Source organism: Hemicordylus capensis, chromosome 4 (assembly GCF_027244095.1).
Source record: "Hemicordylus capensis ecotype Gifberg chromosome 4, rHemCap1.1.pri, whole genome shotgun sequence".
Classification (NCBI taxonomy): Eukaryota; Metazoa; Chordata; class Lepidosauria; order Squamata; family Cordylidae; genus Hemicordylus; species Hemicordylus capensis.
Genome location: NC_069660.1, coordinates 28,389,784 through 28,414,682, shown reverse-complemented (window position 1 = coordinate 28,414,682; position 24,899 = coordinate 28,389,784). Strand labels below are relative to the sequence as shown.

The 24,899-nt window shown below is 43.9% G+C and overlaps 1 protein-coding gene across 10 annotated transcripts in view; it reads right to left on the bottom strand.

Moving 5' to 3' along the window:
* Positions 1-24,899, bottom strand: part of RIPOR3 (RIPOR family member 3) — a 156,868-nt gene that overhangs the window by 15,086 nt on the left and 116,883 nt on the right. For all 10 annotated transcript variants that reach the window (XM_053250826.1, XM_053250823.1, XM_053250824.1 and 7 more), the window contains 6 exons: positions 22,899-23,044; positions 7,952-8,081; positions 5,202-5,810; positions 3,378-3,517; positions 2,060-2,198; positions 1,155-1,290 (listed from right to left, as the gene is read on the bottom strand). In XM_053250826.1, coding sequence (XP_053106801.1) covers positions 1,155-1,290; positions 2,060-2,198; positions 3,378-3,517; positions 5,202-5,810; positions 7,952-8,081; positions 22,899-23,044 — 1,300 coding nt within the window. The remainder of the gene's footprint in view (positions 1-1,154; positions 1,291-2,059; positions 2,199-3,377; positions 3,518-5,201; positions 5,811-7,951; positions 8,082-22,898; positions 23,045-24,899) is intronic.

The window sequence follows — 24,899 nt, the reverse complement described above, 5'->3', positions numbered from 1 at the left end:
CGGAAGTGGCCGGAAGTAGCGGGTGCACGTGCACCTGTCATGCAGACAGGCACACGCACGCAATGGGTGTATGTGCGCTCGCTACTTCTGGCCACTTCCAACCGACGGGGAAAACGGGGCGGCAGGGAGGAACGCTGCCGCCCCAAGGGGCTTAAAGATAACAGAGCGATGAATGAACCAATGAACCCAAGAGGGGCCAAGAGGAACATGTGAATAAGCCAGACAGCCTTTGGGTATGGTTGAAAATCCATGTAAAGTTTTCAGAAAGTGACCATAATTGGATTTGCCACAAGCCATGTACACAACAGTATTTTATATGGTCTTGCCTCTCCTTCAACTTCCTGCTTCTACTGACCCTGAGGTTTTTGCACCTTAGATTGTAGCTTAGCTCATGTGTCTGTACAAGGTACACGGTGAGTCCTTTCTCATGCCTGAGTGAGAGGGCTTGAGGGTGGGCAGCGGGGAAGGCAGCAGAAACTCATCTTCCCTGCAGACGAGCAACGTGGAGTTGCTGGGCACACAAATCACACGTCCAGATGGTCCGCAGATGTCATGGGCAGTGCAGAGGTGCAGGGCTTGGGACATGTCATCCCGGCCCCCAGAAATCCCACAATGCACTGCACAAGTGCACAGTGCATTGTGGGACACACACACACACACACACACACAGAGTGGGTGCCCGTCAGTGTTTCCGCACTGGCTGAAAGCAGCCGGCACTGACATATGGTCAACTGAGCAGGGTTAAGGGAGTAGTCACACCCTTAACCTCGTTTAAGAGTCCGGCTTCTTGGCTGGGTTTTCTGCCGAGGCGCCACCAGGAGCTGAGCAGCTCCCAGCGGTTCCCAAAGGCAGCCAAGCCTGGGTTTAGCTGCCCTAGCCCATTCTTGGCTGCTCGTGAGATCAGCCTCAGTTACTAGGCCAGCCTTTTTGTCACTGTACATCTTGTGTCTTCCTGTCCAATTTTCCCAACGTTCTATAGTTTGGATGAATTGATCAGTCTGTAGGAGGTCTGATAGGCAGAGGATTCTGGGGGTTGGATCAAATGAATTTTAGGCTCCACATTTCTAAATAAATTTTTTAATAAAATTATATATAACAATTTTATTAATAAATAATAAATAAAATAAATATACACATCACATGGCATGACTTACTCTCTTCAACAGAAGTCAAGTTCCGTGGCACAGGAGCAGCCAGAGCAGAGATTATCTCCAGAACATGTTTCTGACGTGAGACCTCTTCCAAAAGGCTCTCCTGGACAATCGGAGCCAAGTTTGGTGTGAGAAGTTTCTGGAAACAAAGAAGAAAAGGTTCTTCTGCTCAGTGTCTTAAATTAAGGCACTGAAACAGACACATTCAGAAAAACATAACCCAGAGGTTCCCAGGGGCCAGCAGGGAGAACACCTGCCTCCCGTCTCTCTGATGAGACATTCATTGACAAATGCAAACCAACAGCTGTGGGTTGATTGCATTCTGGTGACCCCAGTATGAATAAAATCAAATCCTTCCTTTTGAAATTGCTATATTACATGCCAGTTCCCAGCTGTCAAACTTTATGGATCACAGAGCAATGCAGAAAGATGACTTACAATGGGGCTGCATTTGCACTGCACTCCAGCCTGCTTAGACGTTATGGTCCCCATGTCAGCACTACCGAAAAAGGCGTACACATGGCAGCAACCCACATAGAACCTATAACATTTGTAAACACATTATCATGCAGTTGGGGTTCCGCACATGAAACGTACACCTCTATGACAGTATGTAAGAATGCAACAGATTTAGCTCAAAAACTGCTTTATACTGGGTCAGACCATTGGTCCATCTTACTCAGTACTGTCTGCACAGACTGGCGGCAGCAGTTCTCCAGGACTTCAGACATGGGTCTTTCTTAGCCCTGCCTGGAGATGTCAAGGATCACGACTACTAAGACCTTCTGCATGCAAATCTACCCAATTTTAAAAGGACTGTGATTTTATCTATCCTGTGCCTTTCATCCTCTGGGACCAAAGCAGCAACAAGACTTCAATCTAAAAATCATGCAGTCATAGCTGCCCACCTGTAAAAGAGCTTTGCAGAACTGCAGGTGAACTTCCAGAATTGTATCTAGGTCATCACTGCCTGTGGTTAACTCTTCCTTTTCTGCTTTGGTATCATAGCCCAGGGACTGAAATGTGCCATCATTGCAGGTGCTGGTGCTAATGACAAGAGACAAAAGGCCCATTCACACGTTATGTTCAACACTCAAACAATGAGTGTACAGTGTACACAGGTACTGATCTGTGCACAGGTTCAGTCATTCACATGTTATGCTGAACGCAGGTACAGAATTATATTTCCTATCCATATCAAGCTCCTGAAGGGCCTGTATCCAGGTTTGCTTTTAAAATGAACAGAGGTACAGTCATTCGTACAAACCCATGTACAGTTGTCTAGAACAGGTGTCTGTACACTTGTGCAGCATCATGTCTGAATCAGGCTAAAGACAAACAGTTAGTATAGTGAAAGCTGAAGCAGGGGAGAAATATGGAGTTACCATCCTACTGGCCTACAATAGTAAATAGGTATCCATAGCTCCCTTGCTCTTATGATGGGGAAAGGGCCTAAATGCTCCAGGCTCTGCAAATTTAAAGTAATGCAATGCACAGAATGGAATGTCTTTGCTGTAGAGCATGGGTTCTCAACCTTGGGTCCCCAGATGTTGTTGGACTTCAACTCCCATAATCCCCACCCAAAGGCCATTGGGGCTGGGAATTATGGGAATTGAAGTCCAGTAACATCTGGGGACCCAAGGTTGAGAATCCCTGCTGTAGAGGGTGGAGTTGTGTCTGGTGAAAGGCCTCATCAGGCTGTGCTATGCGGGCTGAGTGATATAGCCATTTAGGAGGCAGCTGGGTGACTAAGGGCAGAGCTTCAGTGAGCTGCAAAAGCTCCTTCTCCCTCCCTGTGGTTAACATAACCAGAACAAGTTGCAATAATACAAATAAATTATGTGAGATAATAAAAATGGTGCTAAACTAAGCCATTTGCATAGCTTAATCAAAGCTATGCAGATGGCTAATAAAAATGGATAATAAATGGATAATAAATAAAATAATAATTTTAATACATGGATAATAAATAAAATAAATAAATGGATAATAAATAAATAAATAAATAAATAAATAAATAAATAAATGGATAATAAATAGATAATTAAAATGGTGCTAAGCTAAGCCATTTGCATAGCTTATCCAGGCTGGATTCAATTTTCTTCTGAATGCTTAGCACACATCCTTGCCTAGAGCTGCCTTTGTCCCATAATCTGAGTTGTGTCTCCTGTGAGCTTGTCTATTCCTGTTGGCAGATAACATACTCCTGTATATGGAAGCACTTACCTGATACTGCGGGTCCTCAGACTCCCAAAGGATGACAGTTCATCAGCACTGCAGTCTGCATTGAGGAAGTCAAAACTTTCCAGCACAGTCTCAACCATCAAGCTCTCCACAGAGGAGTGTTTTGGATAGTATTTTTTTGGCTGTTGAGAAACACAAAGTAATTTCCTTGAAGACAGAACTTCATTTTCTCCAAATGGCTATAGTGCTATAAAAAGTATTCAAATCATCATATGTCCAGATGGTACAGGAATCATTTGATGGATTGATTTTCTCTTGGTGGGTTCTGCAGTCAAAATCAGTCGATCCCCATGGGCATGGTTTTGCTTACATCGGTGGCTGTTTCACACATGCAAATCATCAGGAATTTTTGCACTCTGACCTTTCTAAATGTCAGGGAACAAGGGTGACTCTAGAACAACTTGATTGGGGAAGCAAAGGGGTGGCAAATAATGTAATTAGGGGAGCAAGGATTTTGCTATACATTAAATACTTACAGAGCTAAGGTAATTAACATTAGTTTCTTTTCCTTATTAATGAAGCTTGCTTGACATTTTCAAACTTATTCAGAAAATGAGACAGAATCCTTAGAAAATACTGAGGCTTTACTAACAAAGTAAATACTGGGAAAATACTAACAGAGCCAAGCCTGGTTTTGCCTGCACGTAAGAACGCCAAGGATCATGCCTGATCCCCGCCTCCAGAGTCATTCTCTTAAATGGGTTTACGAGAGTGAGTGCTCTCTTAACCACATTTTTCTGCTCGTCTGCCAGCCCCAGTTGGGCTGGTAGACAGCAGGGGTCCCAGCCAGCTTCGGGGAGGGGAAGGGAGGGGGGAATCTCCATAATGCACAGCGCACTCGTGCAGTGCACTATGGGAGTTCTGGGGGAGGTAAGCTTTTAAAGATTTCTTCCCTGCTGACCTTGTAGCCCTTTCTCACTGATTGTGACTGATTGTGAGAAAGGGCTCACTGTCTTTTTGGATGAGGTCCAAGCTAGTTTTATCTTCCTGACCAAGACCATATGGCAGGAAAAACTGGGGTGGGGAGAGAGTTCAGTACCAGACCAGCTGAAATCTACAGGGGAGGTGACCCTGCACTCCCCTGCACACATGGTCTCACCCAGCCAGTTCCTAAACAGGAAGGAAGCAAAGGGGTTGCCCTGGCTCCTGGGAGGCTGGAGGAATCTCCGACCTACCCGGCTGCACTGGCTTCTCCTGCTTGTTCTGAGGTAGGGGATTAAGGTAGGGAGGCCTTTGAAAGTAATTAATTCAAGCTATAGGACCATAATATTCTCTGATGTATTGTTTGACACTTTGCCACCAAGTTCCTGTGAATGGGGAAACAAAAGGGGGAAAGGGAAATACTTTAGGGGAAGTGCCTGCTACCCCTTTGGGTCATCCCTGTCAGGAAAGCAGATCTTAAGATGTGCCTGTTGCTCTTCTTTATGGTCTAGGGCAGGCCTGTTCAACTTAGGCCCCCCAACTGTTTTTGAACTACAAGCTCCATCATCCCGGCTACAATGGCCAATAGCCAGGGATTATGGGAATTGTAGGCCAACATCTGCAGGAGGGCCAAAGTTGAATAGCCCTGGTCTAGGGCCTACATATCTTTGCATCATATCCCTTGTTTGTTTGTTTGTTTGTTTCTATACCGCCACCCATCCTATTATTGTTTTCTTCAGTGGAATGACTCGTGTTTAATACCTCTGATTTTAGTAGGTGTCCACTCATTACCAATCTAATTTTATTTTCCCACTGGACCCACGTTTGTATGTGTGTGAGGAAACAATGAACAGCAACAGCTAAAACGTTATAACAAAACTGTACCTTTAATTTGCCCCTGATACAGAAAACCTGGTATTCCAATTCCTCCAGTTGAGCAGGACCTGGATGCTGCAGTTTCAGAAAATGTAACACTTCCTGCAGTGTTTTCTGAACCGATCTAGTGCTTCCAGCTGGTTTGGCTTCAATCTCATCTTTCAAATCTCTTTGACCAGCAGAGAGGACTTTTCCTTGTTGCAGTGATGGCTGACTCCAGTCCTGGATGATACATTTGCCCTCACCTTTTCCTTGATCCAATGGACATGATGGAACAGTCAAAGCCGTGACAGCATGAGGCGTCTCTTGTAGGATGTCAAGAGTCCTGCGGCTGAGAGGCTGGCGCAACAAAATGTCCTGCTGCTCTCTTTCCACACAAGTATCCTGTAGGATAGCCAAAGGCAGCACCCTTTGAATTGAAGGCGGAGTCACATTTCTGCTTTCTGCCCCTTTCTGATCCTCAGAACTGAATGAGCTGCCTTCAGTCATCTCAGTGAGGCTGTGGCTTGTACTCCTCAGACGCATGTTAAAATCGCACGAGGCCAAGTAGCTCAGTATGCAAGGATCCTGGGCCTCATCCCCGATATGTGTTTGCTTTTTGCCTTGCTGAAAAACGGACTAAGGAAAATACAGGTGGGTAGAAAAGTAAATGCAGTTGCTTGACATTATGCCTTTCACAGCAGCTCAGTCCCTCAACCAGGGCTGCACAACTTTGGTCCTTCTGTAGGTGTTGGACAACTCCCATAATCCCTGACTACTGGCTACTGTGGCTAAGGATGGTGAGAATTACAGTCCAAAAATAGCTCGAGGGCCAAAGTTGGGCAGCCCTGCCCTAAACAACAGCATACATTTAGGTAAAAATATATTTTTATTTTATACACACTAAATGCTACTTCTTTTTAGATACATCCTTTTCCTCCCTCCAACTGCTTGGTGATACTTGATGAAAGGTCTTTGTTTCATTCATGAACAATAGTTCTACACAGAAAGACGTCTATTTACAGAATACAACCATTTTACTGTGGAGATGCATTGATTTAGAAGAGAGTAGGAATAGAGGAAGCTGCTGTAAAAAAAATTTAAAATTATTTTTTAAATGAATTGCATCAGACCATTAGTCCATCTAGCTCAGTACTGCCTGTACTACTCTGACTGTAGCCAGTGGCTCTCCAGGGCTTCAGACAGGAATTGTGCTCAGCCCTAGCTGGAGTTGTGGAGGTTGAACCCGAGACCTCCTGCATGCTAAGCAGATGCTCTGCTCTACCACTGAGCTATGAAGTGGGACATTCACATACAGTTGGCAGATGAAACAAATGTGTTTCAATGGCATTGGAACTATTTGTTCATGTCATTGATGTGTCACATTCATCTAATACTTATGATCACTTTTGTTGAACATGACCATTCCATAAATATATATCAGATGGTATTACTACAGAGGAGTGCTGGTCTTGTGGTAGCAAGCATGACTTGTCCCCTTAGCTAAGCAGGGTCTACCCTGGTTGCATATGAATAGATGTGTGAGTACTGTAAGATATTCCCCTCAGGGGATGGAGCCGCTCTGGGAAGAGCAGAAGGTTCCAAGTTCCCTCCCTGGTATCTCCAACATAAGGCTGAGAGAGAATCCTGCCTGCAACCTTGGAGAAGCCGCTTCCAGTTTGTGTAGACAATACAGAGCTAGATAGACCAATGGTCTGACTCAGTATATGGCAGCTTCCTATGTTCCTAATGACCTTGCTAATGATGCATGTCAAATATCACCATTAGTCACATGCATTTGGTTTGGAACTAACAATACATGGAACAGAATCCGGCCCATTCAGTTCAGTCCTCATCCATTAGAAACAAACACCTCTGGGGACTGAATTTTATGTATGTAGTACAGAGAGATAATATTGTTACGCATGAGTAGTAACATGGAGATAATGGTGGTAATAAGTGACTCAGATTTCAGACAGTGAATGAGAATGTGCATACACATCTACATCATGAAATGCTGTGCTGTGCAACATCACAGATGCGGAATGCTCATTGGACTGTGGATGCACAGGCAGTCAGCCCTGATCATCTAAATGCATGGTTACTGACCCAGCATTGGAAACAGTGGCTGTCATCTATACTAATGCTGCACTTGTGCAAACCTGTTGCGCTACCACAAGGATGTTGCACAGCCAGATGTGCTACATCAGGAACTTGTGTTCCAGACTACTGTTGTGCTAGCATGTGTGCGACAAGGTGGCATGCCTCCCTCCTACTGTGAAACCTCTGCCTCATGTTTTGTAGGGAACTTTTGAGCAAGAGTGCCAACTTGGAACATCCTGACAACTTCACACAGCTGTGTAATTGTCTTACACTAGCGCAACTTTGTTCAGTGTGCAAATGCACTGTTAATCTGGACGTCAGCCAGTGCCTGCAGCTTCAACAGACATGTAGTAAAGAGATCCATTCATATGGCATTGTGTCGCATATGTCAATCCCAATCTAGCAAGGGAGTCAATGTGTGAAACCTGTGCCTGGGAGACTGGATCTTCTTTATTAGGAAATATCCCAGCTGTCCATTATTCTACATAATAATCACCAGTGCTTAGATTTTCTTCACTTCTGAAATGCTGGTCCAACAGAGTTGCAGTACTGTGAGTTGGCATTGCACTTCAACTGAACTTCTTTAGATTTCCTGATCCACTTCAAAACAAATTACACAAGGGGCTGCAGGTTATGTCTTGGGCAGAGAGGTACTTTCTCACCCCAATCATACTTACGAGGTAATATTTATCTCGGAAGCTAGGAGTGCTTGGAGGAGTCCAGCTATATATGGAGCTTTTTCTGCTCCCCATTGAAAACTTGGTCGTGGATCCAGGAGAAAGAATTAGGTTATCTCTGTCAAAGGGGCTGTGAATAAGAAATACAATTTACTTAGAATTCCAACTCCAAATTTAGAAAGCCAACATATGCTCACCAGTGGGCCATACCACTGAAGAATTTAGACATTTTTCTCTAACAAAACCCCCTGGCTTTTGATGTTTTGCTCTTGCAATAAATGTGCAGTTATTATTCTTATATTGCAGGAAATACAGACATCATTTAAAGGTATCTCCTCCGATGCGAGGTTATTACAATTCCCCAATTCTGGAATTTTATTCTGTAGAAATACATTTTCCCCCCACCCAACTACAACATCTGTTGCCATTGAATACTGAAGGAACTGTGGTTGTCAGAGTGTCAACACGAGCACCTATTGGATAGTACCCATGAGCTCACTAATGATCAGTGGCACTAATCTCCATTAGATATGTGCATTTGGTTCAGAAATAATGGAAAAATGAATCAAATCAGACTTACTCATTTCAATTTTCATTCATTTGAAACAAATGCTCCACAGACAAGGCAACATGGAAAGGGTTCCTGAGGGCAGTGGGTTCGAAAACCACTATGCTAAGTAAATATTTTTGCAGTTGCAATGGGTAGTGGAGAACTGCTCAGCCTCTAAAATGACATGGCACTGGAGGCTGCCATCTTGGGAGGTGTGCAAGAATTTTGTTTTGTTTTGTTTCAGGATTATATTTGTTTTTGTTATTAAAATTTCATCTATTTAGTTAGCCATTTGTTTATGTTTTCCCCCAAAACAATAACTATCTTTGCTGCCATGCTCTAAACTTGTCCCAGTTTAGCAACATCCTTGTTAAATGTGGGGCTCAGAACTGAACACAGTATTCCAAGTAGAATGATCACTTCGTGTGATCAGGACATTATGCCTTTGTTACTGTAGCCTAAGAGTGGTTGAGCATTTTTTAGCAGATGCATCACATTACTGGCTAATGTTCAACTTTTTTGTAGACAGACACCTAGGTCTCTTGCACATGTACTGCTGCCAAGCCAGATCTCCGCCATCTTGTGCTTTTGATTTTTGTCTTATACCCATATGCAGGGTAATAAACGTTTGTTTCTGCTCAACTTTGTCTTGTTGGTTTTGGACCAATATTTGAGCCTGTCTAGAGCTGATTGAATCTTGATTCTGTCTTCTAATGGGTTAGCTAGATGTCTCAATCTGTTGAATTCTGTGCTTCCACACTGGCTAGAGACTAGTACAGATGTAATCTTTTCCATTTTCTAACCATGGCTAAGGAATAAAGTGTAGGCTGCAAGCACTCTCCTCTAGCCCTCGACCTCTTGGTGGCAAATTTCCCCATTCTTCTCACAGTCATAATCAATGCTAACCAAGGTTTAAAAGTCCTCGTGAAGAACAAGGACTTTTGTTAGCACCAGCTGTGGCTAAGATCAGTGCAGGAGTGGTCCTTAACCATAGTTAAAGGTATTGGAGGAAGACTGAGAGGAATTTGTACACAAGCAAGGAAGTAGCTAGTAAACTTCCCCGCTGCTCTTACTTTCTTAACTATGGTGTGAGATCAGGAATGCTACATCTGCACCAGGCCACAGTCTTTCCTAGATATTAAATCATCCAAATAATGGCTTGGGAGAACCTGAGTCAGCTATGCTTCCTTTTCCCCACCCCAACCATTTTTTTTAACTTGATGATCAACATAAACATCAAACTAGAGCCCTCTCTGGCTTGACGGCTGAGTGTCTCCATCTGCCCCACCCCTTGCAGGTAGCTCCAGCTTCTCCATAAAGAGACCAACTTGGGCCAGGGGCATGAGCCCTCTCGGCCTAGTGGGGGAACAGCTGGTGGACTGCAGCAATTAGAGGGATGCACAAGTACAGGGTGGATTACAGAGCAGGAGCATCTATTCTGACTTGGATGATAAGATTTTTGCAGTGCCAGAACTGGATGTTGCCGATTCACCGTCTTGTCTTGTTATATTGGATGCTTTTCAGACTGTGTTGCCTGAGGAAATGGACAGGCTGCTTGGAAGGCTAAGGCCTACCATGTGCATGTTCGACCCTTGCCCTTCATGGTTTGTGAAGGCTTCTAGAGAGGGACTGGGTCCATGGGTGGCGGGGGGTGGTGAATGCCACTTTAAGGCAATAGGTGGTGCCCCCTCAGCTGATGGAAGCAGTCATCAGGACCCTCCAAAAAAAAACAAAAAACCCTCATTGGACCCATATGATCTGAATAACTTCTGACCAGTTTCAAACTTCCCCTTCAGTGGCGTCTGAACCAGTGGCGTCTGAACCTCCCAACAGTGTTGTGGCGTCTTAGCTCCAGGCTGCCCTGGATGAATCTGATTACTTAGATCCTTTCCAGTCTGGCTTCCGACCTGTATATGAGGTGGAAAATGCCTTGGTCACCCTGGTAGATGACTTACGCCAGGAGAGAGGGAGGTGTGACTGTTGATTCTCCTGGACCTCTCAGCCGCTTTTGATACTATAGACCAGGCTCCCCCAACCTGCGGCCCACCAGATGTTGATGAATTACAATTCCCATCAGCCCAGCCACAATAAGTTGTAGCTGGGGGTGATGGGAATTGTAGTTCATCAACATCTGGAGGGCCGCAGGTTGAGGAAGCCTGCTATAGACCATGGGATCCTTTTGGGATATTTCTCTGGGTTGGGACTTGGGGGCATGATTATACAGTGGCTCCACTGCTACCTTGTGGGTCGTACTCAGAAGGTGGTGCTGGGGGATGCCTGCTCCACCCCTTTACCTTTGGGGTACCACAGGGATCTATTCTGTTCCCCATGCTGTTTAACATCCACATCAAACCTCTGGGAGAAGTCATCCATAGGTGTGGGCTGTGGTGCCATCAGTATGCTGATGACACCCAGCTCTACCTATCTTTTAAGTGACTAAACAACAGGGAGGCAGTGGATGCTCTGAACCATGGCTTGGAGGCTGTTCTGGACTGGATGGGGGCAAACAAACTGAAACTTAATCCAGATAAGACAGAAGTGCTATGGGTTGGTAAAACTGATTATCCAAGTAATGAGGTAAATCTGGTCTTGGATGGGGGTCACACTCCCTCTAAAAGACAAAGTCTGCAGCTTAGGGGTGCTTCTGGACCCAACGCTGTTCTTGGAGACACAGGTGGTGGTGGTGTGCAGAAGAGCCTTTTACCAGCTATGGCTGTTGTGCCAGCAGCGACCCTACATGGAGAAGTCAGACCTGACCATAGTCACTCACGTGCTGGTAACATCCAGATTGGACTACTGCAATGCATTCTACATGAGACTGCCCTTGAAGACCATTAGGAAGCTTCAGCAGGTCCAGAATGCTGCCACTAGGATTCTTGTGGGTGCAAGTCACTTCATGAGTATCACACCCATCCTGCAACAGCTTCATTGGTTACCAGTCCACCTAGATTCAAGGTGCTGGTCTTGAACTTGCACGGCTTGGGGTTGAGGTACCTGTCGGACCGCATTCGCCCATTTGAACCTGCAAGGGCCCACCGCTCATCATCTTAGGTCCTGCTCATGGCCCTGTCACCAATCGAGGGCTAGAGATAGGGCCTTTTCAGTTGTGGCCCTTCAGCTTTGGAACACCCTCCCCAAAGAGCTCTGCCGTGCTCTCTCCCTAAGTGTTTTTAAACATCTGGTAGGTTCTTTAGTTTTTATAATTCTTAGTTTTTAGCTTTTTAAAGAATTTAATTTGAAAAACTAGTTCTGATCGTGGTTTTAGCTTGGATCTTTAATTTGTTTAATTTTGTTAATTTTATTAGTCTAATTTTATATTGTAACTATTTTATAAATGTTGTGAGCCTCCCTGAACAGTAATGTACCGGAGGGGCAGGGTATAAATATTTTAAATAAATAAATAATAAAACTAAAGGGTTGCAGAAGCACAGCCAGCCCTTGTCAGTACAGTGTCTTAAGATAATTCCATTATCTGAACATGATCATAAATGCATTAATTTGGGGTTAGAGGACATTTCAGTGACTTCTTTTTGAGATTGTGCTGAAAGTTTGCTTGCAATCAGGAGACACATCAGAGCCCTTCTTAAGAGATATTTGCATGTATTTATTTATTCTGACAAACCACTTTTCCATCAAAAAGATGCTCAGAGCAGTATCTCAGGATGTGGATGTTCAAAAACAACAGTAGAAGCCACTTTGAGATACGAGGCATTATATAAATAACAGTCTTGCTGTGGGGTGGAATCCACATACTAACAAGGTCTTGGTTAGGAGGAAAATATTCCCCAGGATGTGCTCCACTTTTAAGTCTCACACATTTATTTCAATTGGGCTTGCTTCTGAATAAATGTGCTTAGGGGTTTCTCACTTAGTCTGCAAAGCCATGTGTCTCTTGCTGGAGGTGCTGCTATCACACAAGCATGAAGGTAACGCCTGCACATTGCTAGCCTAATACAAGCCAATTGGCCAAGTCAGACAGTGTCATACAGCTGGGGTTTCTCAAAGCCAGCCAGGACCGTGCAGGAAGATTAGCTGCTCATCTGCTTTTTCTCACTTTGTAGCAAATTAACAGGAGATCTTTCTATGACAAAGACGCTTCCAGCCAAAGCAGGAACTGCACTTACAAGTTCCAGACCTCCATAAAATTTTGCTGCTCATTCCCACTTGTTATATTTTATTTTTGCTACTAAATGTGTAGAAAATAGGTCTTAAATTTACATGTCATTTTTAGCTTATAAGGAAAATTACTGGCTGATATCCCGACTGAGGAAGCCGCAGTACGACGTGAGCAGCTCCGGCCGTGGACTGCGGGGAGGGAGCACAACTCTGACAACCTCCCCTTGGCTCCACAGCACAGGGTGCAGCCCTCAGGGATAGGGGGGTGGCAGCACACGGAGTGCTTCCAGGGGAAGGGGAGGTCATTAAAATTGCTCCTCCAGGGTGTGTGCTGGGACAGCATAAGTTGGGAAACCACTGGGAGCATTGCCACCTATCATGTCAGAATGTCAGCCACTGTTTACAAGTAGAGGTTTACTTGTAAACTCATGAACTGTTTATGAATTTACAACCAATTGGATTCAATAAAGGCTTATGGTCACCAAGGAAGAGTGCCACACATTACATGGCAAATGCACAAATCACTGTGCATACACCAGCATTTCCCACAAAAAGACATAAGAGCATGGTCAAAAAGAAATGCTAAGCCATCGTTTAGGAAACGGCAGCACAACTTCAGCCCTTCGAATGTTGGAGTACAACTTCCATCACCCCATGGAAGTTATAGTCCAATAACAGCTGGAGGGCCAAAGTTGTACAGCCTAGTTTAGGACTACAAGAACAACCTGTAGCCACACCAGTCTAGGCTCCCATGCTGCCCTCTTCTCCATGTGCGAGAGGAGACTGAAGGTATTTTCTTTCAATGTTGCTAAAAAAAGGTTTCCAATTATGTCCAAACTCATCCACTGTAACTTATTCTGATTATGGTTAGTTAAACCAAGTCTATATTGTGGTTTGATATCCTGGCTTATGAATTTGCACCACAGCTAGAATAAACCACAGTTTTCAGAGGTTGGGGATAGTGGGAAACTGGTTGGTTCAAAACCCAGGGATGTCATGCAAAGCCCAGCTTTATCCGCAGATCCACATGGCATTTATTTATTTTTATACTGCCCAATATAGACATATTTTTATATTTACATATAGAGTATATTTTTATACTGCACAGTATAGACATCTCTAGGCGGGGTACAAAGTTAAAACATAATATAAAACAGTTAAAATTCACAAAACAAAAACAATTTCAAAAGATAAAAACTTTAAAAAAATTTCAACATTTCAATTAAAAGCTTGAGAAAACAGGTAGGTCTCGAGGTTATTCCTAAAAGCAAATAGAGAAGCAGAGGCTCTTATTTCAAGAGGGAGCATATTCCAGAGCTTCGGGGCAGCCACAGAGAAAGCCCAGTCCTGAGTCGCCACCAAACGAGCTGGCAGCACTCGTAACCGGACCTCTCCAGATGATCTTAATAGGCAACAGGGTTCATGACAAAAAAAGGCACACTCTTAAGTACCCTGGACCCAAGTTGCTGAAAGCTTTATAGGTAATAACCAGCACTTTGTATTTCATTCGGAAACATATCAGAAGCCAGTGCAATTCTTTCAAAACTGGTGTTATGTGGTCGCTTCAGGTTGACCCAGAGACCAACCTGGCTACCGCATTATGTACTACTGGTAGTTTCTAGATTATGTACAAAGCCCCATGTAGAATGCATTACAGTAGTCAAGCCTGGAGGTTACCAGCATATGCAACACTGTTTTAAGGTCATTTACCTCCAGAAATGGATGTAGCTGTCGAATCAGCCAAAGCTTATAAAAAGCACTCCTGGCCACTGCCTCAATCTCAGAAACCAGAGAAAGTTTTGGATCCAGGAGCACTCCCAGATCACATACCTAATCTTTCAGGGGGAGTGTCACCCCATCCAGAATAGGTAGATCTAGTCCATCTCTTGGATCCCAACCCCCTACAGTCAGTACCTCCTTATTTAGATTCAGCTTCAGTTTGTTATCCAGACCCTTGTCTCTTCCAGGCAGGCATTTAGGGGGGTTATGCCATTTCCTGATGAAGTTGGTATGCAGAAATAGATCTGGGTGTCATCAGCATATTGATAACACCCGGCACCAAACCACCTGATGATCTCTCCCAGAGGTTTCATGTAGATGTTAAAAGGCATTGAAGATGTTAAAAAGCATTGAAGACAGCATGGAGCCTTGCGGAACTCCACAATTTAGCTCTCGCTTTGGAGAGTAACAGTCTCCAAGCGACACCATCTGGAATCTGCCAGAGAAGGAGGAATGGAACCACTGTAAAACAGTGCCACCCAATCCCACCTCTCTCAAGCGAGCCAGAAAGATACCATGGTTGATGGTATCGAAAGCCACCAAGAGATCCAAAAGGATCAGCAAAGTCACACTCTCTCTTTTGATAGCCAATTGGAGATCATCCATCAGGCCGATCAAGGTAGTCTCCACCCCATAGTCCACTCAAAAGCCAGTTTGGAATGAGTCTAGATAATCTGTGTCATCCAAAGCTGACTGGAGCTGAGAGGTGACCACCCACTCAATCACCTTGCCCAACATGGAAGATTAGAAACAGGTCTGTAATTAGCCAACTCTGAGGGGTCCAATGCAGTTTTCGTCAGATAAGATCTAATAATAGCCTCCTTAAGACAAGGAGGCATCCTGCCCTCCCTCAGAGAACCATTTATAATGTTTACCGGACCATCTCTGATAATGTAATTATCAGATGAAAGCAGCCAAGTTTGGCAACGGTCAAGAGAACAGGTGGTAGGACGCAAAGTCCAAAGCAGTTTGTCCACATCCTCAGGAGTCACAAATTGAAAGTGATCCCATGTAATGCTATAACAGAAGTTGCTGCACACCTCTGTGATAGACACTGCAATAACTGTGGAGTCCAGTTAGGCACAAATACGAGATATTTTATCCATTAAAAAGTCATTAAAGACATCCCAGTGAGTGACATATGGTTCCAAGTTTAAATGGGGGGGCATAAGCTAGTCCCCTCACAACCCTAGACAACCCAGCTGGACATGAATTTGTATCTTTCTGCCTGCAATGCCAGAGCATAGGTTTTCAGATGTGTTCTATGTTGCAATCTGTGAGGTCCGTGCAGAATCTTCCTCCACTTGTACTCTTAGTCTACCTTGCTGCTTCCGCTAATATAGTACTTCCGAATACCACAGGGCTGATTTTGAAGCAGGTCAGAGAGAACGCTTAGGAGCGATTGTGTCTATTGCTCTAGTAAGTTCATTATTCCATGTTTGCACCAGAGCATTGACAGAATCACTAGCAGAGCCAATTTGAAACCCATCCAAGGCTTCTTGGAATCCTAGTGGATCCAATAACCTTATTGGGCAGACCAACCTAATAGGTCCTTCACCCTGCAGAGGTGAGTTGTTGTTGCAATTCCTACCTTAACCAAATGGTGATCTCTCTATGACAATGGGGAGATGACAGGCCTCCTCACCCATGGAACACCACCCTAATCATAACTCAGTGTGTGACCAGCATAATGTGTCAGTCCAGAGACCACCTGGGACCCATAGTCATCATGGCCACTATGAACTCCTGTCCTGAGCCACTCCTGATGGACATCGAGGTCCCCCACACCACCAACCTGGGCCACTCCAATGCCAACTCTGCAAGCAGGTCCATCAGATTAGTTAAGGACTCTATTGGGCAGCAGGGTGATCGGTACACCAACAGAAGCCCCAGTAGGCCCTTGGTCCCTAAACTTAGATATACACATTCTATATATACCAATTTCCTGACAGGGATCCTTGTAAGGGAAATAGAATCTTGCAGCACTTGAAAGAGTAACAGACTTATTGTGGCATAAGCAGTCCACTGTGAACCCTAAACCACAATAGCATATGTCAGAATAAATCTGTCTTTAAACCAGAACAATTGAGGTTCCCAAAGAACTGTCTTTGGGAACTTCAATTTCAGATGTCCATTACACTCCTGCACAAAGAAGCACAAAGTTTGGGGGTTGTAGCACAAAACTCTGGATGAAGTTTTTGGGTGTATGAAAAGCTTTTTCCTTCTGGTGGTTCAGAGGGAATTGAGCTCTTTTACCTGATAGTTTGCTGTATAACGTATCTGTCCCCTCTAGAGGTATCATTCACAGTTAAAGAAGAAGTTTATTTTTGAGAGAGACACAGACAGACAGACACAAGACAGCTGCTATTGGAAATAGAAGACAACCTCATCTTATTGCCCCCAAAACATATTTGTGCTTAACAGCAAGCCAGCATTATGCCAAAAAATTAACAAGTTTGGTTCTGCACACAAAACCCCATGAGAATTGCCTGGGTGCAAGAGCAATGTACTGAGCAAAAACTGAATCATTAGAAATATTTTTACAAAAATATTTTACGAAAAGGATTAGCTCACAAAAATAAAACATGCCATCAGTTAAAAGATTTCTTAGAAAAGTTGCCTCAGCCTTAACTTGTTTGTTCCTTGGAAATAAACACCAAAAAGTTCTTGCATTATTTTCCCAACAGAAATGACATGCTGGGAATCCCCTTGCTTTTTAAATTTATAACAGATTAAGTTGCTATATTTTCATACATGCTTTACCTAGGAAATTCGGCTGGCAGGTTTGTGTTTTCCTGGAACCCCACCACATGCACTTCACTGAACTACAATTCCCAAAGCTCCTTAGGGAGAAATTGTGACTATCACAATTTGTAATGTGCTTGCAGGCAGCCTGATGGAATTTTGTAATTGTTTATGGCAAAGAGAACAGTCTAAACGTGATAAAGTTCAGCTAACCCTGAGCAAAGTTTGGATGGGGGCGACTCTGAAATTGTAAGCAAGCTGATCCACTCTCCTCTGAGGAAGAACGACGGTTTGGAAATAAAACAAAATTAGAGAGATGATATAAGGAAATGTGGCCATTAAAATGGGTGGTTGATGGAAGAGTGTCTGCACTCAACTCACTCGGCTGTATTTAGCAAAGTTTGGGGCACCTCTCTTTCCCTTTGTTGTAACCACTTCCCCACTTCTGGTTGGGGGTGAGGGGGACCAAGTTCCTGTGACTTTAAACACTGCGTAACTGGCAAACACACAACAGCTGCAGCTTTTCTTCTGGCTCCAGTTTTAGTCTTTGAGAAGCTGTAGCTGTTGTAAGAGAGAGGATTGTTCTAACACACTCTGAGGTCATTCACACCATCAAAAACTGTCTTCTACCCAGGTTTGGGAGCTGTGTATGCTCCCAATTTTCAGTTGTCTGGAAGCAAGGTAGGAGGAAAACCTGGGTAGCTTTTCTTCCTACCTGGCCTTGACACAATCACTTCTACCCAGGTTTTCCTCTTCCCTTGCTTCTACACAACCCAAAATTGGGAGCACAAAAAGCTTCCAAATACAGGTAGAACACAGTTTTTTGATTGTGTGAATGACATCTCTAAATGTGCAAACAGAAGAGAAGGCAAGAGGACAGGATTGGCTTATTGGCTGCTGCTGTCACAACTATCCTTGGCTCACTTGGTGGTGCAGTTGTTTTCTTAGTACTGTTCCTAGGGAGAATGGGCCTTTGAGAAGGCTCTCTTCTACCTGAAAGGCCACAGATTCCCCAAACACAGGCTAACATACTGTGCAAGATGCCATCAGCCTAAGAATGGAGCATTTGTACAGTTGTGCAAGAGCGCTCTCTCTTGTGAGAGCGGAAATAACTGTGCAAATGAAGTTGCATGAGAGGGAGGAACAGTGGCCTTCTATTGCACAACTGCATTTGCACAATTGTTCCATCTTGAGCAAGAGTGCTCTTGCACAACTGTGCAAATGCTCTATTCCTAGGCTAACAGCTTTACACAGTATATCAGCCACTGCATTTTTCTTCCCCCTAAATTTTCTAGTGGTACTTCTAGTGGCAGAAGCCACCTAATGGTGCAGCAGGGAAGCAACTTGCCTAGGGAGCAAATGGTTGCTGGTTCAAATCCCCACTGGTATGTTTCCCAGACTATGAGAAACACCTATATTGGGCAGCAGCGATATAGGAAGATGCTGAAAGGCATCATCTCATACTGTGCAGGAGATGGCAATGGTAAACCCGTCCTGTATTCCACCAAAGAAAACCACATGGCTCTGTGGTCGCCAGGAGTCAACACTGACTCGACGGCACAACTTTAGCAATAGCAATAGCACTTACATTTATATACCGCTCTATAGCTGGAAGCTCTCTAAGCGGTTTACAATGATTTAGCATATTGCCCCCCAACATTCTGGGTACTCATTTTACCGACCTCGGAAGGATGGAAGGCTGAGTCAACCTTGAGCCCCTTGGTCAGGATCGAACTTGTAACCTTCTGGTTACAGGGCGGCAGTTTTACCACTGCGCCACCAGGGGCAGTGGTAAAACCTTTACTTCTAGCGGCACTGTCAGTTTAGGAGTGGACAGAATGCCAGATGTTCTCATAGACCTTGGAGACATTATTGTAGCAATAAAAAAGTAGATACCAACTCATTTTTCTCATCTTCTGTGCATACTCAATTTGTACAATTGCCATGGTGTCCCTGTTTAATTTTAGGGTAAAATTTTCTGCACTTCCCTGTAAGTGCAGAAAAGACTTCAGGCCTTAGGAAGTATTGAAAATAATTGGCATACAGACACGTCTGAGTTTAAAGAGCTGGCAAGAGAAAAAGTTAATTCACCTGGCAATTCACCAGGTGAATCAGGAGGAGCTGTGAAGAGCACTGGAAACTTTTCCCCCCAGCCAAAAGGGAGAATCTGAATCAGTGACACCTCCTCTGCTCTTGGCTACATGTATCAGTTTCAGACTTCCTGCCAGCAGACAAATGGCTTGTCTTCTTACAGGTTTACAATGCAGTTCATGACCAAGCTGAAGCTGATTTAGGTAGTAGCTGACATGAACGATCTACACTAAAAGTTTCTGAGGAGCTGTTCAGCTCCCCGGAGCTGTATTCGCAATTGCCACACACTACAGAGCCAAGGGGCCAGTTTGGACAAACACCAGCTGGTGCATGAGCACTGAGAGCACACCTGCCCTGGCATCACCAGAGAGCATCTCAACAGGGCATCCCTTAATCGTGTGAGAAGAGTGTTCATCTGAATCAACCCCCTACGCACACTACAAATCCTTATTTAAACAGGGTTGTGTGTGATGAGGGGCAATTCAGCTTAATAACCCCCTCATACGGTTAAGGGATGCTCTGAGAGCACATTGGAGTGTCTCCCTGTGGCATCGGGGCAGGCACACTCTTGGCACATCCCCAAATGTATTTTATGTGCCCAGAAGCACTCATCTGACCCAGCTGAAGATGTCCCCTTGTAAATATCCAGAAATGCAAAGGGTTATGTGGCAGTGTTCCCTGTAACAGGGATTTCAGATGTTGATTATAACTCCCAAAATCCCCAAACAATTGCCTTTGCAGCTGGGGATTGTGGGAGTTGTAGTCAGCAACATTTGGGAATCCCTCTTACAGGGAACACCGGTACCCAGTCATATTTAAGATCTTCTGGAAGTATGAGATGTGGGACAAAAATACATCTTTCTCATGTGTCGTTCAAGAGACAGTGAAAGAAATCTAATAATCGTGTATTGACAATGCATATATTCTTCTTTAAAAGTTAAACATCACCTTTCCCTTAGGGATGTGCACAAATTGATTTTTTTTTTAATCACCCCAGGATTGATAGGGGCACCAAAGTGGGTAGGTCCCCAAGGGTGCCACCTACCACCCAAATTTCAAGGCAGTGATTTTTAATGCTTTTGGTTGATTTTTAATGCCTTTTTAAAAAGTTTCTACTGATTTTATATATTTCCTCTATAGGAAATAATGGGGATTCGGAGTCGCCCTATCCTAACCCCAACATGGATCCCCAGTTTTCATTTTTAAAAATGAAACCTGCAAGGCAGTGGGGTACTCAGTTTATTTTTTACGAATATTGAAGTGTTTCGATTCTTTGGTGACTTCATTACACACCTTCATTTCTTCTGCTCATTTTGACCCCACTGCTTTGCAGGTGGGGGCGGGGAATTAGTGGCATCCCATGTGCCAACTACCCTCCAACCCACAAGCCACTGGGTACTTAGTTTATATTTTAGGAATTTTTGAGGTGTTTAGATTCCTTGGTGTGTAATGAATCCTCATAGGATTCATTATGAGGAAAGGTTATTAGACACCAAAGAGTCTAAACACCTGAAAAAATTCCTAGAACATAAACTGAGTCGTACCCCACTGCCTTGCAAGTGGAGGGGGATATAGTTGTCACATGGCAGTTGACAGCTGGCACTGTCCAAAGACAGTCAAAATGAAGGAGTGCAATGAATCCTCACAGGGATTCACTGAGGAAAAGTTATTATATACCAAAGAATCCAAACACTTAAAAATAGTGACCACGCATTTTGCTCCATAACTCCACTTCTACAAGGGCTAGAACTTAGCTTTGTTTTGGTTTTTGTTGTTGTTGTTGTTGTTTTAATGAAAGCTGGGAATCTGGGGGAAATTAATAAGAGGGATCCGAATCTTGAATTGATTTGGATTGAATCTGGCACAATTCAATTTGGACCCAAATCTAGCAAATGGACCACAGAGGTGATTTGTTCTGTCTCCAAATCAGCTAGATTTGGCTACAAATAGATTTGTACCTGAATCAATTCACACATCCCTACCTTCCCTTCAAAAAACACTGTTTTGCTGCAGGGGAAAATATCACTTCATGTGCCTTGCACAAAAGCAACCATAAAACCACTTTACCATTTCAAGTCAGTCTTTAATAGCAAACAATTTATTACAGTAGCTTACAAAAAATATTATCTAAAAAGGTTTAAAAAGTGAGGCCACTTGTCACAGCCTCTGTAGGTGCATTTCTGAAGTGGAACCAGTGCTTACCCAGGAATGGTTATGGACCTTTACAACTGTGCCTTGTGAACACACACACACACACACACACACACACACACACAGAGGTACAGGATCCATTACAGTCCTTGTGCTACGATTAATAACATAGGAGAGCTGATGAATATGTGAACAATTTGTTTCAGATGGCATTCTTCCCTTCCCCTTAATTTAGGCTTCAGCCAAATGTTTAGTGTGTGGTCTTTCAAAGGTTTTTGCTCTTAGTTTCATCTTAAGAATTCATTCATTGTATTTGTATGCTCATGCCTACAGAACTAGGGAGGTGTGCATCAACTCCACCCAGAGCAGCTCATTTTAAAAACAGAATCCAGACAAAGCCAGTGGTAGAGAGTTACCACAAAGAAACAGGGAGGATGAAGATTTAAAAAGAGAGAAGACACCAGAAAGCTTTCAAGCTAGTTTCTCCTCCCAAACATCCATTCTTCCAGTTTATAAAGTGGAGGTATGCTGGTGAGTGCCTGTGCTGCCACTACCTAAGCTGAGCTTGGTCTGTAGATAAGAAGAGAGAGCAATGGTATTGAGCACTGCAAATATAACATGACCCCCTTCCTGAGCACTAGCTTCGCTTTACGGCAGAGACAGCCAGCTTCAGCAAGCTCAAGCGTCCTCTGGTCTTCAGACAGCAGGCTGAGAGTATACTTCACTGCCTAAACCGGCCTCCTCCCATTAGGAGTAGTTAGGCTCCACAATCAAATGGCCACCATTTAGCAGTAATAGCTTCGCATGCATTGAAGCTGGGCCATAAAATAGAAAACGCCCAACAGAGATAGAAAATTATCATGCGTAGACTCTCTCTTCCAACTCAAATCTCTCTCTTTAGGAGTGTAAACATGGACATTTTACTAGGGATGTTCACGAAACCAATTTTGCGTTTTGTTTTGAGCACAAAACAAAACTCAGTTGGCCGAAACATTCTATTGAAACAGCAGTTGACCCAGTTGTTTCAACAAAATGAAATTCGAAATGTTTTGGGTGTTTCAAACATAGGGAACAATGCACCTGGTTGCCCACTTCTTTTGTGGGTGGTAGAGCATGATAGGCGCTACCTATCACCCAACCACAAAAGAAATGGGCAAGCAGGCAATTTTAAACCAATTTTTTTTAACCTTTCCCCAAAATCCCCATAGGATTGCAAGCCAGTGTTGAAAAAGCAATCAGCAAGGGAAAAGGCAGCCTCCAAAATGGCGCTCAGAACATTTTGATCGAAATGGGGTTTTGTTCAGTGCTCGAAACAGGCTCTTTAAAGGGCATTTTGTTTTGAGCTCAAAACGGCCCATTTCTACTTGAAACATTTTGCGCATCCCTACATTTTACCATGCCCTTGATACACTTTGGTAGAGTCACCAAGTCAAATGGCTTTTGGTGCCACCATTTGTCCATCGTCCTATATAACACGTTTGACCTGGCAGTTAACACTCAGATTCACGTACTTACTTCCAGAGGACTTCCAGTTGCAGTTTGATGGTACCTAGTTCAGTTATATCCACAATGATAGTTTGAGGCCTTGTCATGAAGAAGTCTATGCTATCACATGTCACCATGCCAACCAAAAGGGTGCTCAGCCCCCGCAGTTCTGTAACCTGCAAAATATACAATTTCAGCTACGACAGCTATTTCAAGGGCAGCTATCCACATATTGCCACTTTCACCTGCAAGAACAGTTGGCAGAGAAAATATAGGTAGAGTGTGAATTAGACCATGTAAACAGAACTGCCATAGAATGGTAAGAGTTATAGAGGATGTTCTACTAAAAGCTGTTTTTGAAAAGTTAAAAGGTGTTCCTGCAACTTACAAAGCACATTCTTGCATTTGTGACATTATCTGTAGATACATTCATAGCATATCACTCCCAAAATAATGATTACAAAATTTATAGTACAGTTTCAGTATATACCAGAAATTTGCACACACAGCAATAAACAGAAAATGGATGGTTATGATTATTATCTCCTTTATATTCTGCCACTCAGTGAATCTGGCAGCTGTTTAACATGATATCTTAATGCTGAGCTTGTAGCACAAGCAAAGTTGAACTAGCACAAAAAGGACACATAGCTGTGCAAAGGTGCAAGGATGTTTGAAACTGCGCTATTGCACTTTTGTGCAAAGGTTCCTCTTAAAATATGAGGCATGCCATAGGTTGTACACCTATTGTGCGAGCATGTTTGTGCTAGCACACTAGTCTGCACACCTACTGGGCAAGCTGCTTACTGAAGTGGTTAGCGCAGCAGCCTTGCACTAGTGCAACGTCCTTGCATGAGCAGCACAGTGTTAGGCTGTCAGTCAATGGCTATTGTTAGTGTAGCTGGAAAGTATAAAGGGTATCTCTACAACAGAGTTTTAGAGCTAGTCACTACCTCTCCTCAGGACCGCCTGGGAATTGTAGTTCCCAGGCATGATCCAAAGGAATAAGATACAGCATCCTTGCTGAAGCTAAATCAGCCTAGATCTGGCCACTGCCTGGATGGAAAATCTCCTGGAATGTACTTTCAGATGCATTGTGGAAGCCAGACAGGCTATATGTAATACATATGCACTTTAATTCCAAGATGGAAGTTAAGAATTCCTAAAAGAATTCTCACCGAACTAGAATTCCAAGGACTCTTTCAGGAAAGCTATGACAGAGGTGCTGGCATAGAAGTTGGTAGGGCGGATATCCTGTTCACTGCCCTATCCCACATAGCTAACCATGTTTGTAAGTGTCTTAGGGTAGGCAGGAGCAGCCCTTTGGTGAGGCGCTGGTTCTGTGGTTCTTTGGCGAGTTCTTGGTTCTGTGCATTGTGGCAGGTCATTTTAGTGCTGATGAGGCAAAGCATCTGCTTTGCATGTAGTGGTACCAGATTCACTCTCCGGCATCTCCAGGTAGGGCTGGGAAACACTTCTGCCTGAAACACTGGAGAGCTGAATATGTCAGCCAGTGCAGACATGTTCGTAGTGCTGGGTTAGATGGACCAATGGTCTGACTAAGTCTAGGATAGTTTCCTATGGTCCCTTCGGTTCCTAATTTGAGCTAGAAATGCCCCAGAACCACTCCCTGGTTCGGTAGCATAGACCAAGTGTGCTTGCATATTGCTGTCTTGGTGGCATGGCCCAAGAATGCCAAGTATCCACCCGCAGATATGAGGGGTATCGTATTGTCTCATCCTTTGGTAGCAAAATGTCTTGGACCACCTGAGGGCAGGACATACAGCACAAGCAAGAGGCTGTAGACAAGTAAACCATTGGGTTTGCCTTATAGGGCAAATGGCAGTTCCAACAATTCAGACTGGGAAACAAGTGAGGGGTTAAATCCCCTCCTATACCATTATATCCCCGATCTAAATTGACACTCCCATTCCCAGGTACTTTTACCCTTTAAAAAAGTGTAGGAGATCTGATTAATTCCCACCATCTCTTCCAGTTTCATCCTTACAGCTGTAAAAGGGTGCAACATGC